The sequence below is a fragment of the Tamandua tetradactyla genome, chromosome 24 (assembly GCF_023851605.1).
Source record: "Tamandua tetradactyla isolate mTamTet1 chromosome 24, mTamTet1.pri, whole genome shotgun sequence".
Lineage (NCBI taxonomy): Eukaryota > Metazoa > Chordata > Mammalia > Pilosa > Myrmecophagidae > Tamandua > Tamandua tetradactyla.
In genome coordinates this window covers 40,084,783-40,103,959 of record NC_135350.1, presented here as the reverse complement: position 1 = coordinate 40,103,959, position 19,177 = coordinate 40,084,783, and the positions used below count along the sequence as shown (strand labels likewise).

Below are 19,177 nucleotides of genomic sequence, written 5' to 3'. Positions count from 1 at the left end.
AAGATTGAATCCAGGAAACCTGATTCCCCTGGATTCAACCTGACAATACTTTGTAGCTTGTCACCTTGGGCACAATGCTAATTTTTGGTTCCATCATTTGTGAAATGGAAAATATATATATATATATATATATTTTTTTCCCCCCAAGGTGGTTGTGCAGATGAGATGGGCCTGTTTGTGAAAAAGCCCTTCTAGAAACTGTGAAACGCTTCCCAGAGGTTATTATCTCCTTTAACGGGCACAGAACTGTTTTAAATTGTACAGGAGATTGCAAAAAGGCTCCTTGACACTTTTAGTCAGAACTTGACCCTGAGCTTAATCTCGCTGTAAAGCGAGAGGGTTCTTGCGCTCCCCACCAGCCAGGGCAGGGTCACCCACGCGGCCGGTGCGGTCACTGCCGTATTCCATCCTGGGCTGCTGCTCCCCCTCGGTCCTCCCACCAGTCTCCCCGGGAGGACCGCGACGTTCCTCGCCATCTGGGTGACGCCGGCTAGGGGGCGTGGGTCCCGGCGGAGAAGGATACCGCGGGTCGCGGAGGGGGCGGGAAAGGGTTGGGTTGGGGCTGGGGCGGGGAGCGAGGAGGGAGGGGCGAGAGGGGAAGGGGCGGGGTTTCCCAAGGAGGGCGTGGCCCGGCCTCCCGGGCGTTCTGGGGCGGCCCGGCGAGGGAGCGAGCGCGCGCGGCCCCTGCGCACTCGGCCGTCCGCCGCCGGCGTTGCGGTCAAAACTGCAATCTCGCCTCCGCAGCCCCGGAGCCCAGCCCCGCGCGAGCCGCTGCTGCGCCTCCGGAGGACGCGCTCCTCTGCCCTCCCCGCTCCCGTGGCCCCCCTCCCCGCTGCCTGTCCGCAACAGGTCAGTAGAGGGCAGAGGACGAGAGCGCAGGAAGGTAAGCGGAGCCCTGTGCCTCCCTCCCCACCCCGGTCCGGGGGTCAGGCTGGCCCCACACGCCGCAGCCGCAGACTTCTCGGAAGCTGAGGCTCTCCCGCCTCGCCGCCGGCTTCCCAGCACGCTGACTCAAGTCGCTGGCGTTCCCACTTTTCCGGTGGGAACCTGCCGGGGGAACGGGGGACGAGGAGACCCGGAGCTTGCACCGCCCCTCTCGTAAAATCCGCTGCGGATAACGTCTAGAAAATCAGGGGAGGGAGCGTAAGAAAAGACCCCATCCTCCTCCTAGTCCCCCACCCCCACCCCACTCCCGCCCCCCACACCACCCCCAAAATCTCGGCCGCCAGCCGGTGCGCCTCGAGTGTGGCGGACTGATGTTCAGTTGTTGGAACCTGGTCCCCGGGTTGCGTAACCGAAGTGCCCCAGAAGTTTCTCGGGGGTGAAAGCGGGCTTTTCTCTCCTCCCCGCCCCAGGTCTCCTTCCCTCCTCATTATCTGCCCCCCACCCCCACCCCCACCCCCACGCCCTCGGAGAGAAGTTCGCAGTTTCGGTCCCAGGCCCATCCATTCGTGATTGAGCTGGAGGCGAGCGGCGGGGGTCCGCAGACTCTCCCAAGCTAGAAGAAACGTCTGAGGCACCTTGTGAGACTTGCTCTTGAGGCAGAGGGAGACGGCGGCCTCTAAATATGGGACTGGTTCATTTCTCCTGATAATATGTTTTTTCCTGGGGTACCTGCTCGTCCGTGGCTGCCGCCCTGCGAACCCCGGAGTCAGCGAATGAAGAGAGAGAGAGAGGAATTAGGGGGCGGGGTGTTTTGTCTAATAATTTTCTTAATGTAATGTTATTTACATTAATGAATCAGAAGCTGGAAGGGGCTTCGAGGGTGTTGATACTTTGGTACTAGGTTGTCTTCCTAGAGTATCCTCCACCCCATATTGTTATGCAGATTGTCTCTGAAAACTCACGAAGACCCTTGGCTTTGGGGGTGGGGATATTTCCAAATCTTCGGAGAACCAGTTTCTGTCGCGGAAAGGGCCTTGCAACCAGTGTTTTTCGGTTTTCTTTTTCTTTATCCTTTTAGGTGGGTGGGGTGGGCACTTTTAACCCCGTGGGTGCACGTTATGGATAAGGCATATCACCGAGGAGCCAGACAGATGTAAAACCTCCTGGGCGAAGGGGTATGTTAAGGCGAAAACGCAGTGATCCTCGGGACCGTTGCAGAGCGAGAAGAGCTCAAGTAAGTGAGGCACAGAAACATCCCGCGAGGAGCGATCCGAGAGGTGCGGGGATTTTTCTTGTGCAGGATTGTTTGAGAGCAAGGCATGCAGAGGTGTAGAAGGTAGGAGGCGGTGGGATACCTCTCCCGGGCTTGCCTGGTGTCATTCTGCGGAGGTGCATAGGAGGCACGAGAAAGAAAAAAGACCTTTGGACTCAGAAGTCAAGTTCTACCCAGAAGCTTAAGAATACATAGGCATGGCCCTGTTTCAATGTTTACTTCCTCTGTCTAATGTATTTCCTTAGCTTGCCTTTCATCTTTAGTGGAAAGAATTAGTTGAGTGGATAGAATTAGTTGAGTGGATAGTCTGGAAACAGATTCACAGAAGAGTTGAAAATTCTGGATGGTCTGCTTTAATTTAAAGGTGTATTCTTTTCCCAGTATCAGTTTTGTATTTGAAAATAAATACGCAGAAAGGAATGGAGAGAACTAGCAATCCAAAGGGAAACCCAAGAAAGATTGGGTAAGAAAGCAAGAATTATAGATAAGCAGTACTGAAAACTAGGAATATGAATGCAGCTAATTTAGGGAAGAGTGAGCCTAGGGGTTGATTTGGGACAGTTTGGATGACTTTGAGGCAAAAAAGAAATGAAGAATGGGATGTAAAACTTTGGGGGAAAATGGGCTACTAGGACTGTTACTGCCCTCTCCCCCTTTCCTTTCCTTTTCCAAATATAATTTGCAGGAACGATGGAGATGTGGGACTTGTGGGTATGCTGCTGTGAATTATTTGTTTTCCATATGTAGCAGGAAAATGAACTGTTATGTATGAGTTAATATGTCTTATTCATTTACTACAGCAATCAAATTTCTGTAGTAAATGTGCCTTTTGCACTTGTCATTTACTTTACCCTTCAACTTTGTAAAAATACAATTTTAAAGAAACACAGTGTGTTAAATTAAAATACAAAGATCATCCAAAAACCTGAGAATTTATGGCGAGAATAAAGCCCAAGTGATTTTAAACGGTATCTTCTCCTGCAAGGTGCAGGACATGGATGCATATTTTTACCACCAGAAGTCACTGTTCCATTATGGGGTTAAGATAGTAATCTGGCTTAACTAAATTTCGCAAAGACCTACTTGAGCTAAAAGTTACTTTTTATTTATTTAATTGGGTTTTAAATTAAATTTGGAACTACTAATTTAAAATACATATATACGAGTTGCATCTTTATCAGACATCTCCAGAAATTGCTGTAGCCATGTGAACATTTTCTTTAGTTGAAGTTATGTATCGCCTTGGGAATTGAAAAGATGAGTGGGAAAAAAAAGTAAGCTTAGAAGGAAAAACTTGTTTTCAGTATTTTTTAAAAAGCAAGTGGATGGAGTTTCTTGCTTACTTCTGTAATTTGTGCTTTCATCAAGCAAATTTGCATAATCCCCTGTGAAGTTAGTTGAATGTTAAAATCCAAAAGTTTTTGATAGTCTTACGCTTTCAGTTAAATAGGTAAGTTAACTTATAATTATTTGTGTCAGTATGAGCTATGTAGAAGGGGTAATATACTCTGCAGATGTCTCTTTTATGGTATTGTGACATACCTAGGGCTTTTCTCCTTAAATTATTAAAATCCTGTATTGAAAGCTGTCCTCAGCCTTGAATTTATTTGCTGTCTTAGATATGTGTATCAAATCTAAAAGCACATGGGTCCTCCATTTCAAGGGCTCTAGGCCGTTAACTAATTTTTCAGGAGATTGAGAAAGTATGTTGGAGAGAGTACAAATTCAGGAACTGCATTTAACATTACTGTGCAAAGTTTTGTGGATAAATTATGTTTTCCTCATTAAATTGTGAATTCAATAATGGTTTCTCTTCCAAATGATATTTAATTGGCAGTGATTTTCTAGCGGTGTCTCTCTTTCTTTCTTTTTTTTTTTTTTTTACATGGGCAGGCACCAGGAATCGAACCCGGGTCCTCGGGCATGGCAGGCAAGCACTCTTACCTGCTGAGCCACCGTGGCCCGCCCGTGTCTCTTTCTTATGTGCAGTAGGAACTTATTTAATATTTGCTGTATTGAGTCTCAGATTTTATTAAAATAGACCCTGTAACCCTGTAATCCAGTTATTACAATTTTACTACAATGTGGAGGTTAAAGTAGAATATGTGGTTGTTTGTAAGTACACATCCTTTATTTCTGATTGTTTACGTGCCCAATAGAAGTTTCTGTCTTATGCGTTAGGGCAGAACTCCGTCAGTAGTACTCTCTAAGGGGTAGGAAATCAGCTGATTTTCCTAAATTATCTGGCCCATTTTAAACATGACTAAGGATTTCTTGTTAGAATGACTTTTTCCTATTTAAAGTCTGAGATTATTGCTGCAAATGGAGCCTGTTGGAATCAATTACATCATTAATATAATACCTCATATTCATTCTACACATAGATACGGAGCATCTTCTATGTGCCAGATGCTTTTCTATACTGGAGAAACAGGGATAATGCCATGATCCAGACAGAAGTGTGCCTAAAGCTGGAGCTTACATCCGCGTAGCCCTTCTGTTTACCAACTGATTGAACATGACATGTCATTTAAGCATAATTGGAACTCTGAAGTTGGAGTTCATTTTCCATTTTAAAATCAGGAAATGGAGTTGAAGAAGTTACTTGACTCTTGTGACTCAAAGCCTGGTGCCCTTTCTACCATGGTACACTGTATTGGCTGTGTTGATGTGTGGTTTCCTGTTTTTCAAGAATTACAGCTTAACTCTAAAATATAAATAGTATTTCTCCTTTGCTTAGTAATTCTTTTGGAGCATTATGAGAATAAACAAGCAAATATATTCTCCATATATTTGGGCCTCTACAAAATATTATGCAGACCTAGTAGGTGTTTATTTGCACTAGAGATCTTTACCTTCCTAAAAATTCAACCCAGGGTCTTAGGAGTCTGTTCCCTTGGTGCTTTCAAACTATTATTCCATTTATGAAAGCTCATTTTATAGACTTTGGGGAGCAGAAGCTTGTGTATCAGGATATACCCATAGCATTTCCTTCAGTCTTATAGACACAAAGAATAAATGTAGCATAACAGTGATTCTCAAACTTAGTATGCATCAGAATTTCCTGAAAGGCTTACTGAAACACAGGAGTGGGCCCCACCCCAGAATTTCCAATTCAGTTGGTCTCAAATCAGGCCTGAGAATTTGCATTTGTAGTATGATCACAGGTGATGTTGAAGCTGCTGGCTGAGGGACCACATTGAGAACCATTGCATGGTTTCTGATCTAGACTGCTTTGTCTGAATTTTAGGTATGCCACCCACTAGCTGTTAGATCTTGGGCAGGTGATGTAATCATCAAGTCTGTGAGGCATCTGAGAGTTCACCCCTTCCCGCAAGCTAACAGGTTAACCTAACATGTTTCATGAATGCTGGCAGAAGGCATGAGACTCCTGGGCCAGAAAGGAGTGACTATTATTCATAGCCATATCTGTAACCAGAATATTGCCTTTTTCTCATGTTGGTTCCCGATGGTCAGTTCCCAAAGGGTGATGTCAAGAGGGCCAAGTGACCCCTGTATATGGAATGGGTTGTATTATGAGAGAGGAATCCTAATCTTAAGGCGTCCTGATCTTTTATAATGGGCAGCAAGCATGCCTTCTCTTTACTTCAGAGGAAGGCATTGTCTTGATTACACTGAACAGTAACTGTGCCTGCCCTTTGCTCCAGATGGAGGGTGGTACCTCTGTCTGCCAAGGCTGTTCGTTATGTAAACATCCTTATACATCGTCCAGAGTAAAGGCAGTCAGTGCCTCTGTATGACTTGCAGAAATGTAAGAGACCCGTGGAGAATTATCTTCCAACACAATTACATTCTTCAGTTTTTTCTTTTGTAAAATGGGGTTAACAATGTGGTAGTACTTCCGTTACTGGCTAGTTCAGTTGATTAGAGGTAATAAAATTTGGCAAGTTCTTGGATGAAGCAGAGCACAAGTAATGCAATATAAATGTTTGCTGTTATTTCTCCTGAGGGAAAGGATTGTCTTCCCATTTTCAATGGTAAATATTGCCCTGTAAATTGCTTTATTGAGTAGCCCTAACTTTTTGAGTTTGTTACAAGAAAGTTGTTTAATGGGTCTAAATTAACAGCCCTTGGGGAATGAGACAGAGGCATTTTACTACCAATATTCACAGGCTCTCTCTTGTTTCTCAGTCTCCTCACCATTATACAGAATCATATGACTAATTCTGGCCAGTAGGCTGGATATAGGAGCAACATGTCCCTTCTGGCCCAAGTATTTAAAAGTGCTATTGAGAGACCCTCCAGCTTTTGCTTCTCTTTCCACAGTAAACTCTGAAGCTACATGTTGAGGTGTTGGAACTGCCAAAAGTATAGGTTTCTCAGTGGCCATGGGGAGCAACTCCCTACCCCCCATGCACACCAATATGTGATGGACAGAAAGAACAAGCATGAAATAAGCCTTTATTCTGTCAAGAAACTGAAATTTGGGGATTCATTTGCCACCCTAGCATAATCTAGACTATCTGCACTACGTCCCAGTGCCACAAGCCTGCCTACTGTGCGAAAGTTGAGGCCAATTATTTAAAGCAAAACAACACTCTGAGGGTATAAACATAAAGCTAGTCCTGGAGCTCGCACTCCATTGAGGGGAGATTAACAACTCACTGATTAATTTTGTATGTTAAATTCAGATAGTGGTCCATATTTTTTGCTAAATGTCCCTCAGTTGTATATGGCAGCACATCGTGTCCAGCTGAAGTAGTAGATCATGTTTGGTTTTAGTCAGTGAAGGCAGTTTGAATCCTGATTTCGCTTCTTCCCTTGTAGCTTGAGGAGGCCATGTGAACCAGTTCTGTGTGTGTGTGTGTGTCTGTGTGTGTGTTTCAAACACACACACAGAACTGTTTGCTTTTTGATAACCAAGGTTTGGGGTATGGATTTTTCTTTTCCTGAGAAAAAGGAACAAATGTGGCTGGGACAGCCATACCCTCCTCATCTTCCTGCCGTAAGTGTGGATGAGATGTCTTGATGTCTGGTATAGCAGCAACCTTGAACTATATCATGAGAGCATACCATGAGAGGACAGGTATCAGGACAGCATAGTACAGATGGCAGAGCAGAAAACCAGATAGCATTATTGAGTAGCTAAAACTGAACCACTAGCCACTCAAGCCTTGTTATAAGATAAACATAAATGTGTATTAGTTTAAGTCATTGTTACTTGCAGCTAAACACATTCCTAAACTATACAGAATATAACGGAGTAGAGAGTGGGTTAGCTGAGGGGTTGAGGGCACCACAGTGCCACATTGGCCTGGGTAGATGGGAACGGCATTTCTGAGATGATCATTGAGTTGAATTTGAGGTAGCACCAGAACCACTCCCTTGACTAGCCTTAGAAGTGGGGAAAAGATAGTTGGGGAAATTGTGTTCCATTGTGGATTTCAAAGCTTGCGGGTTCCTTATCATCGTGGAGAGCTAGAGGAACTACATGCAGTCAGATCATTTTAGGACCCTGGTAGATTATGATGTGCTTGGGGGAGAGATCAGGAGAATGTGAACCAAAATAGAGTCTATGACCCATGACTCACCACTGACACATTGCCTATTACCCAGAGACTGTTATCTCTGGACAGTATGTGTGGGAAACGGGGAAGTAGAGCTGACCAGGAACAGAGCAGTTTAGGAGCCCTATGCCCTCAAACAGAGTATTTGTACTCATATTCTCCTTTGGGAGACCTGCTCATGGTCACATCCAGTTGAAAAGCTACCCTAACATACGGATTCTCCAGAGCATGTGGTTTTTGGTTGGCAGAAACGTAACCAGAGTAATAACTATTGAATGATTACCAGTCATTGTACTAAAAAGTAAGCCTATATCAACCCCATAAAGCCCCATATTACTAATAAGAAAGCTGTTGTACTAGTGAAGAGTAATTTTCTCAAGATCATATAGCTGGTAGATCTCAAGACAGGTCCTTAACCAGCCTGTCATGAGGACTCCTGAGAGTAAATTCCTGAGAATGTGCTAGGCTTTAGAAGCACTTAATGACCTCAAACTGAATGTTTGCAAATAACTTGAATTATTTTTGAATTTCTCATTCCCTTTCTCTCTCTCTCTTTCTCTCCCCCCCCCCCTTCTCTTTCTTTCTGTCTATCTATATAACTAAAAAAATATTTTTTACTTACATTGTCACTTTGGGAGAAAAGCAGTTTGGTACACATGATATTTTTGTTTCTGAATAAATTTGTATTCTAAAAGGGTTACTTAAGTAGACCTGGCAAGGTGTGTTCCTAAACGAAATATAGTCTGTTGCACTTATATAAAATGTAATACAAGAGATTGCTGACTTAAATATCAAGAGCTGCTATGCATTAAAACTTATAATGTGCTAGCATGCTAGGTACATTAGCTACATTAAACAATTAACTCTTTTCAGTAGCTACATTAAATAATTAACACTTCTCAGTAGCTCTATAAAATAGAGGGTTGTCTCCCATTTTACAGACGGGAGCACTGAGGCTGAGAGAGGTAAATTTGCCTGCGGGGATCATGTGGCTCACTTAAGTCTGTCCCGTTTCCTTTATACAGCGCTACTCCATTTTCAAATAGTGCCAAATTGATATCTTCCCTGCTTTCTTTATTGGGATGATTTTTAACTGCCTCCCTCCCATTTATTAGTCTTTTTTTTTTTTTTTTAACCCTCTTTGAAATCTAGTGAAAGTAATGGAAAGATGTACAGAAACTTCAGGAAGGCTGATTTCAGTATATATAGGCTAGTATAACTTTTCTAGCCATCCTCCATATTTAAAGAAAAAATATTTACTGTAGATAATAAATGTTTCATCACTCATGGAATAAAAGGTAAAAATGCCTCTTCGGAGTTCTTACTCTGACCTCCTCATCCAACTCTCCTTCCTTTTCAGAGAAGCTGCTATTAACAGTTTGGTATATGTTCTTCCAAACCCTGTGTGTGTGTGTGTGTGTGTGTGTGTGTGTGTGTGTGTGTTTCATCTACTTGTTTAGATAAATCTGATTCATTTTGATACTATATTGCATCTCATTATGGTGTACCATAATTGATTTAGTCATTTGTGGGTTGGTATGTATTTAGGTTGTTACCAGTTTTCTTACTATTGCAAACTATCTTTCATTGCATTTATCTCCTTGTACACTATATTTTTATAGTATGCCTATATTTTTAAGAAAAATTATTTAAAGGAGAATTGTTGACCTGAGGCATATACTAAATTCCTTTCTTTATGGTAGTTAAGGATAACAATTTCCTGACTATGATAGGCCTCCATTCTAATGCAGCCTACTGTTCTGAGTTGCATGGCTGTTCCTTACAGCTCTACAGGTCGTACCATCAGCACCCTAAATGGTCTTTCAAAGACTGAATTTGGTCTTTGTGGTGAGATCAGGATAACAATCAGTCATCTGGTGATGCAGCCCTCCTGACCCTTCCTCTGTGCCTCCAGTGAGGTTAGAGGTTCGATTTGCACAGACAAGTCCATGACTACGTCCAGGGTCCTGAACCCTCAGGGTCTGTGATCTTTTTCACCTTGAACCTCCACCATCCAGGAAGCCCACGGTGTTCTTGAGGGATGAGACCTAGCAGATAGGCTAGCCCCTTTGGTCTTGAACTTATCTGTCCCTAAGGACACTTTTTCATTACAGATCTGCATTGCTTGCTCCTCATTTCCTTTAAGTCTTTGCTCAAATGTTACAGTCTCAGCGAAGGCTGCCCTGACCACCCTATATAAAATTGCAGCATCCTACCTCATTTCCTCTCTGACACTCTACACTCCTGCTTTATTTTTCTCTATAGCATCCTTTAATATCTGACTGTATGTGTTTTGCTTAATGCGTCATCTTCATTCGTTGCCTCCTGCAGTGTGTAAGCTCAGTTAAAGCAGGAGTCTGTTTTCTTTATTGTTTTACTCTCAGCAGTTATAGCAGTACCTGCATTAGAATAGGTGCTCAGGAAATGTTTGTTCGCTACATGAGTGAATGAAAAAACATGTGCACTGAGGGCCACTCCCCCAGATTGGTGCCTTTAGGCAGCCCAGCTAGAGGTGGGCTGTGTTGGGTTGCAAGTAGCTTGGGCATCTTCCTGAGACGGTCTTGGGGGGGCTGCCATCAGGTGCTTTCCAGAGGACTTTGCAGCAATGTTATGAGAATGATGCTAATACGAACACAATATTTTATTGCTCACTTACTCTGTGCCAGGACTGCAGGTCAAGAGAGAAAATGAGGTGGTGCAGGGGTTGGGGGTGGGGGTTGGGTGGAAAATGAGGAGAAGGAAGAGAGAAGGAGGGAAAGTGAGAGTAAGTGGGGGAGGGGGAGAGGAGGATTGAGTTGGAGAATTTTGGTAACTTGCCTAGGACAAGTAGGCAAGTAGCTGATTCAGGAAGGGTCTGTCCCCAAAACATATTTGATACTGAAAAACTCAGAGCTCCACTAGTGTGAATTCAATAAGAATAATTGCAACATCCATGTTGCATTCTTTGTGGGGAGGAGATAGAGTAAGGAATGAGATCTACTTGTATGGAAACATTGTAGTCAGCAAGTTGGCAATTTTAATTTCATAAACTGGAAGATAAAAGACCTTATCAGGAGTCTGAGTAGAGATGAAAGTCTGTATTCAGTGCTTCAGTCTTAGCCAACAGTGTAACCACTAAGCATGCTTCTACAATGCAGACGAATTGAAACTATTACAGATTTAAGTAGTGTTTCCATTTGTATCAAACAGTTTGTTAAATCTGTACTAAGATAATTTAGTAACATAGGCTTTTGCCTTAAGGATGTTTGAAAAAAAATGAACTATATATTTAAAGCAAGTTGGAAGAAGTGCAGTCAATTTACAAATATATACATGAGGGAAAAAGGAAACAGCTGTTGATAGTGTTCACCATCAGAAGGTAGGTTCTTTCTATTGATAGATAAGATAGTACCAAGGCCATCTGCCCATATTGTATAAAATTATTATTTTTAAAATCCAGTCCTGTTTTGAGAGGATGCACATGAGTTGCCTTTGGGGTTGAGTACCTTCATAAGTGGAAGGAAAATCTTAAGATTGACTGTTATTGGGAGTCGTTTTTCTAGTAAATGTTGAATTTCTTTTCTCTTGTATATTCTTCTTTCCCCTGCATGCTTTATCTTGCTTTTGATTCTAGGGAGGATGCTGGGACAACCTGTGACCTCAGGAAAATTAATTAAAGCTGTCTCTCAGCTTTCTTGCCTATAAAATGGGGTATTAGGTTCTACCTTGCAAGTTTATTGTAATGTTTACATGAAATGCCATTTTTGTAAAGGGCTTAACACAATGTTTGGCACACAGTGGATACAAGGGAAATGTTACTTCCCTTCCTCCTCCTCGTGATAAGCTTCTATGTATTTTTTCTTTCTGAAATGGCTTTGAATAGCAGCCTTAAAATAAAAAATGTCTTTGGCCTTTGATGTTCATACAGCCCATTTGTTCATACAGCTTGGGGATTGGTGAAAAAAATGTTCCCTAATTTGAATTAGAACTTTGAATTTTTGTCTCCAGTAAGATTTCTTACAGGTCAGTCATGACTGTGAATTTATTTATGGGCTCATGGTCATGGGTTTTGATTCTCTTTCAGATGAGCAGACCAGCAGCTTTCCACTGACTGGCAGCGATGGCGTTTACTGAAAGAGTCAACAGCAACGGCAACAGGTAAAGATGAAGTCCATGATTTAAAGACGTGACGATATTTAATTTTTTGAATCTACTTTCCAAAGAATAAGTTTGGTCCTTTTCGTTTTATGTGTGATTTGTGAACACTCCTGTGCAGGGAAAATTGTGAAAATATTCATTTAGTCTACATGAAGTCAAATCTGTTAGAGCAGCTGCATATTTTCAATTCATAGAATCAGCATTCGAATTCTGTGTTCAGGATATGGGCCCATATTGCACTGATTTGGGAAAGTTGTGCATACATCTTCAGCTTGTGTTGACACAGGTGTGTGATGAAATCTACCTCATTATGAGAGTTTGTAGAGAGGGGACTCTGTGACATTTATATTTTGCCATATTCACACCTCTTCCCTCCAACTCTGCGTGCACACAGTGTCTTCTTGCATGTACTGAATGATCAGTGTTTGTTGAGGTTGAGGAGCATGTTAAGATTCTAAGGCAATTTTTAAGAATAACTCATTTGACATTTCAAAATTCGTAATAGTGCTGCTCAGTTTTTACCTTTCCTATTAGCTATGCAAACTCATAGAGTCAGAGGTTATAATGCAGCTTATCGAGGGTGAGGGTGGGAGTGGGGACTGGGGAATTACTGCTTAATGGGTACAGGGTTTCTGTTTGGGGTGATGGAAAAGTTCTGGTAATGAATGGTGGTGATAGATGATAGCACAATGTTGTAAATGTACTAGGCACCACTGAATTGTACACTTGCAAGTCATTAAAATGGGAAATTTTATCTTGTAGATATGTTACCACAATAAGAATACATTTTAAATTGTATTCCCATAGAACACGAAGAGTGAACCCTACTGTAAGCTATGACCCTTAGCTAATAATATAACTATAATAATATTGTTTCATCAATTATAACAAAGGTACTGCCCTAATGTAAAATGTTAATAATAGGGAAAACTTTGTGTGTGTGTGTTGGGAGTGTTGTACATGGGAACTTTACTTTCTGAATGTCTTTTCCATAAACCTACAACTGCTCTAAAAAAACATATTGAAGTATGAGAAGTATTGACTCAAACTTACTCAGTATTTATTGTGTAATAGAGTACTGATGGTTTGCCTGTAACTCTGAATGCTTTCCTACTTCCTCCCCCTTCCTGGTTCATTTTAGGAAACTCTCTAATTCTAGGTAGTCGTGATGGGACTGTTAGACTTGGTATGCTCTCCTCCCCCGCATGGGAAGGCATGTGACATACGTTCTGGCAATCAGCATTCTGCCAGAGCCTTGGGGGGAAACTGTTGTGTTTTGTCTTTTGGTTTGTTCATAATGTTCAGTTGCACATACGTTTTAAATTTTTATGCAGTTAAATGTCTTGTCCTTTATGGATTCTGGTTTTGATTGTGCTTGAAAAGGTCTTTCCTACTCCAAGATTGTGAAAATAATGTCATGTGCTCTTTCCTGGCACTTGTATGGTTTCATTTTTTTTTTTTTTTTTTGCATTTAAATCAGAACTTGTAAGCTGGTGGCCTGTGGGACAGATCTGGTCAACAGATGGGTTTTGTTTGGTCCCTCACAGTGCTCAGACAAAAATAATTTTGCCAATCTTTTTTCATAAAACTCTAGATTTCCACCTTCTCTTGAAAAAATTTAAGATTTAGCAACACTGCATTGCCTCATGGCAGCATTCAGATGGAATTGAATAGCCACTGTTCTTTTAGACATAAGCTTTCTAATTCAGAACTTCCCAACTATTGTGTCATCAATACTTATAAAGTATGTCAAGATGTCGATTCCCTCAGCCTACAGGTCAAACAGAACACACCCCTGGTTTCCTCCTGCAGACATCTGCCTTGTCAGTTTGCCCCAGGGTGCCTGGATGTAAAAAAAAAAAAAAAAAAGTTGGGAGCTTACTGAAGCTTTCCCGTTCCTTTGCAGCCAGTTCACACATTTAGTTAGCTATTTGGCTAACTAACTTGCAACTCAGTTTTAGATCTTTTTAGTTCTTTGAGCCATCAGTAATTGATTTTAGTGTAAAGTATATGTTGTAAATTTCCATAATAATGAGTAGATTTAAAAGGTGAAAGGACATTAGGGAGCCTTTTTATTATGATGATATAAGTAAAAGGCTAACCAATTGTTTCACCGTCACTTATGAAATCATTTATCTATTCTCCAGTGATTTGAATGCACTGTCTAAATTCCTTCACATTCTTGGGTCAGTTGTTGAACTTCTTTTGTTCCACTGATTGTTTCTTCTGGCAGCCATTCCGTACTGTTTCTCTGGATGTTTTGGTATTCAGGCAGATACTTTATCATTACTTCTCATTTTAAGAACTTTCATAATTATTCACATCTAAGTATATTTTCATGTGTACTCTGAAGTCATTGATGAAATTCTAGAAAAAATATTGTTGACGTTTTGATTGGGGTCCCTTTGAATTCATCAATAAAGCACAGTTGACTTCTATAGAATATTAGAATGGGGTCTTCCTACAAAAGAATCTGCATATCACATTGGTGAAAATGTAAGGGGATGAAGAAATTTTAATTTTCAATTGTAAGATTTTTTGTGGAGGTATGATTTTTTAAAATTCCTAGTTATTGACATTGTATCCAGTATAATTTCTGGTGGAAGAATAAATATAATAGTTAACAGTCTTGTCAGTGCCAAGGTTAAAAAGATATATTTTATTATTTATTAGATGTTTTCTATTGTTGCTAATTATTGAGTTAAAATGGGTAGTTGTCCTTTGTAGTAACATTCTAATTTGTTTCTATTGTTTGTGCTCATTTTATTTTTAATACCTAGTACAAGTGTAAGCTAGGGGAAATACTAAATAAAGCTCTATCTTTAATATCCACCAGTAGCTCCCTTGTTTAAATGTCTTATCATGATAGGCATTTAATCTTTTAGGACTCCAGAAAAACATCAGATTCATGTGGAACGGGGCCACGACTAAGCCCTATTAACAAAGAAAATAGATGCCTATTGAGCAGCTCTAATCACTCAAATTAAAAGGGAGTCCGAGTGTGAACTCTTACTTTGCTTAGGGCTATCAAAAGTCATAAGCGTGGACAGCATATTAATGTAATGTGCAAAGACTAATATTTATTTTATTGTTACAAATAATAGGCTTTTTATGTGATATCCAGACTTATCAGCCTGTGCCTGTTAAATCTAAGCTTACTTATATTCCCCCCAATCCTTCCCCTCCTCTCTTTTAGTTCTTTTTATATATATATATATTTTTTACATGGGCAAGCACTGGGAATCGAACCCGGGTCTCTTGCATGGCAGGTGAGAATTCTGCCTCTGAGCCACCGTCGCACCACTGTAAAAATTTTTATTGAATTGCAAAAACTGGAAGTGCATACATTATTAGGACAACTCAATGCATTTTCATCAAGTGGACACACTCGTTTAACAAATCAAGAGAACATACCAGCTTTCCCCCAGGCCTCTTGTGCCCCCTCTCAAGTGCTGCCTCCCTCAGGAGTTTACCACCAGTTTGACTTCTAATACCATGGGTTTATTTTGCCTGCATTTGAACTTTATTTAAATATAATCATATAGTGAATACTCTTATGTCTTTCAGTCAGTTTTGATATTTATATTATTTTTAATTCTACTAGTTACCTTTATGAATTTAAATATTTAATATTTGAATATATTTATATTTTATATTAATATAATAATCATAAAAATATCTTTGCTGTTTTTCCTATCAACTTCCCATGAGCTGAGATGACAATTCATTACCCTTTCTTCCACCTCTCTTCTACCTTCTGTCCTTCAGCTATTAGCTCTGCTTTTAGTTTTTAATTTCCAGATTGATTGCACATTTTGTTTTACAGTCTGTATCCTTGAAAACTTGCTTGTAAATTGATAAAAGTTGAAACATTGATTAGCATCATTTATATTATTTTGATTGAGATGCAAAACAGGGTCTAGGATTTAATTCCTCCTCTGTGTGTTCAGTTCAACCCAAGTGCCACTTGAAAGAGAAGGTTCATATTGAACTCTTATTTTTAGCTTTAGTAAATTGCTCAAATTCATGCCATGTTTTATATTGCATCATCTTCGAATAGTGTTTGTTTTCCCCAGGGTTTCTAATTACTTTTTTTTTCCTTGTTGAAAGAAGGAATGTGCCTTTTTGCCACTTCACTCACATGTTTCCTTCTCATTCTTCCATATTTATTGCTTGAAATTTCTTATTTTCTTCTTGGAATCCTGAAACAGAAATTAACTTTTGTAAAGCGTGTGCTAAGTTATATTCTTCTGAAATGGTACTCAGGTAAGTGAAACCAGAGAGTAAAGCTGGGATATATTCCTGGGAAATTTTTACTTTGTGGTTGGAGGAAAACATGTTAAGATAGGATAAACATACAAATGAAAGATGTTTTCCTCTAGGGATACCACCACACTGTCTTTGGCCATTAAGCGTGGGTACATCTTATAAACGTTTTAGAAGATCATCTGGCATGCTTTTCCATATTTGAGAGGATTTGAGGATTGAATTTTGTGATCCCTTGTGAGACTGTAGTCTAGGAAGCTTTTGGTTGAATGGAGAGGCTGAAATAATGTTTAACTCTCCTAATTGACAAGAGTCTTCAATTAGTGAGGAAGCTTACAAGGTGTTAACTAGATTAACACCTATATTATGAACAGATTTTCTTTGTGTGAGTAAATCAGGGACCAAACTTTTAGATGCATCCTAGAGAGATGAATGGCTGTAGGCCATATTTTCCTGAAATAGTGCTTGCCTGGATACTGTAAATAACCCACACCTGGAATTGTGAAATAGGGGCAAAAGGAAGGGTTCCTGTATTTTCCAAGTGATATAGTTTCAGGCCTCATTTATAGGTGCAATAATGCTCATAGAGGATAGACACCTTGTTTCCCTCTATTTTAGAAAAGGATTCCTAACTGGTAAGTATGTGTCATTGTCAAATGTAGCTTACAATGAATCAGTCATTCAGCTTGATGACTTTAGAAGATCCCAGATCTGAGGAAATCTTTTTCATAATTGGTTATTTCCCAAAGGGACAGTTAGATTTTGGGGGGAAATATTTAAATGTAAAAATATCGAGTAATTTCACCAATAAAATCCATTTGGCCATTATAACATGGCTGAGGGTAGAATTCGCAAGTAGGAGAGTTTGAGTTCAAATCTCTTCTCCCGTATTGGTTCCTTGGGCAAATTGCTTAACCTTTAAAGCCTTATTAAATTGGGGCTGAGGAGATAGTGCAGGTAAAGTACTTAACACAGTGCCTGGGACATCTTAAGTCCACAAAGAATTGTTAATTCTAACGCTGAAATGATGATGGTAGAATGGTAAGTTTTAGAGGACTCAGTAGCTTCTTTAATGCTACTGCAAGGGGAAAGGTTTTGTTTAGTAGCAGCTTTTGGGATTGAAGGGGTTCCTTTGTGAGCTGCTCCAAGAATAGCCTTCATAGAGTGGTAGAGAAACACAGTGTGTTTATCTGCAGACTATGGCTACACTTAGAAGGTTTTACTGTGGTGCATTTTACATTAAATATTGGAGATGGTATTATCCTAAACCATGCACAAAGTATAAAGGAAATACTGCTGCATAGTATTCCTCTACAAGTAGTACAGCCATCTTATAAAAAAAACCAAAAACCTCATAACTTTTGATATATAACTTGCATGCCATTTTAGGTGTACAACAGAATGTTTTTTAGTAAATTTATTGAGTTGTGCAGCCATCACTGCAATCCAAAATTAGACTATTTCCATCATTCCCAATAGCTGTAACTGCCCATTTACAGTTTAGCCCTGTTCCCACCTCCAGCCATGGGTAGCCAGTAACTCTGCTTTCTATATTTGCCCCTTCTGGACACTTGATATAAATGGAATCATACAATGTGTGTTTGTGTGTCTGTGTATCACTGGCTTCTTTCACTTAAAATATTTTCAAGGTTTATCCACATTGTAGCATGTATCAGTATTTCATTCCTTTTTAATGAAGAATAATTTTCTATTGACTGGATAGACCATAATTATCATCAGTTGATGGTCATTTGGGTTGTATCTACCTTTGGGCTATTATAAATTACGTTGTTTTGAACATTTATGAAAATGTCTTTGTTTTCATTTTTTTTTTTAATATGTTTCATTTTGAGGAGGTAGATACCTAGAAATGCTTGGTTGTATGGTAGGTTTATATTTATAGTTATTTTTAAGTTATTCTAAATTTACAAGCCAGTGTGCCCATGGGGCAATTTCTAAATTCACTTGCATGTGGTTTTCCCCTCTGTCTTCAGTCTTGAGCTCTTTACTATTGCTGAGATGTAGAGAACAAATTAATATTTATTTTAGTGCCTCTAGTATGACAAATACTACTCCATGCTGTTGGTGTTATATCACTTTAGGTAATACTTTGGCTGGCAGTCATGGATAAGAAGGACATTGAGCTGAATTGTTTAGTTTTACACTATCTGTGTAAAGATACTAATTAAATACTATCCTGAGGGCAGGTCACAGTGGCTCAGCAGGCAGAGTTCTCACCTACCATGCCAGAGACCCAGGTTCAATTCCCAGTGCCTGCCCATGTAAAAAAAAGAAAAAGAAAGTACTATTCTGAATCGTGGCATAACATATTTTCTTCTCTTTTGTAGGGTGTCAATTATAGAAATCCTTTTCTTCTGAATCTGTAACATTCAGCCTCATTTGAAATTCTAGTTCCAGTTTTCCTCATTTTCGGAAGCTTGGAGAATATTATTCAGAATCTGAGCCTTGTTTTCTGTACCTCATGATAACCTCATAAAGTAGTCAGATTAAATGGTAATCAGCTTCATTTTACTGGAGAAAGCAAAGAGCCTGGAGAAGTTAATAGCTGACTGTGTGGATTAGACTATAGGAAAAGCTGAGGCAACTAGTTTGTTTTTGGCTGGGAAATATTTTAATTACTACACTAAATAATTACATACAGGGTACTGTGCAATTTCATTTCTGCTTTTGACCAACAAGTTCTGAAGGCATAACAGAGTATCACCTTTTTTATTGCCTTAAAAAGATTTAAAAGTTTGGAAGAAAGTATGTTATGTAAGATACACATAAGATGTTATTGACTGAGGTTAGGTGAACAGGTCTTATTAAAACTACTAAAAAAGCATGAAATGGTTCACTTCTTGTTAAGGAGAAGAGAGACTCTAAAGACACAAAATGGAAAAAATCTTTCATAACAGTTTTTTCTTGCTCCATTTCTCCTCTTTCTTCACTTTAAAGGAAACTTTTTATCATGAAAATATTCTGACATCAGTAAAAGTAGAGAGATTCAATTCTCATGTACCCTTTTCACAAATTAAACATTTCTCAAGATTTTGCCACACTTGTCTCATCTATCCATTTTTTTTCT

At 40.0% G+C, this 19,177-nt stretch overlaps 1 protein-coding gene across 3 annotated transcripts in view; it reads left to right on the top strand.

The window, feature by feature from the left end:
- The first annotated feature begins 690 nt into the window (after positions 1 to 690).
- The window catches only part of AFF1 (ALF transcription elongation factor 1), a 230,891-nt gene continuing 212,404 nt past the window's right edge, over positions 691 to 19,177 (top strand). Inside the window, exons 1-2 of one of the 3 annotated variants that reach the window (XM_077142909.1) lie at positions 691 to 883; positions 11,750 to 11,823. In XM_077142909.1, the coding sequence (XP_076999024.1) occupies positions 11,786 to 11,823 (38 nt within the window). In that variant the 5' untranslated portion in view covers positions 691 to 883; positions 11,750 to 11,785. Of the gene's footprint in view, positions 884 to 1,412; positions 2,120 to 10,459; positions 11,824 to 19,177 lie in introns of those variants that run through there. The other 2 variants (XM_077142910.1, XM_077142908.1) reach the window with 2 other exon arrangements.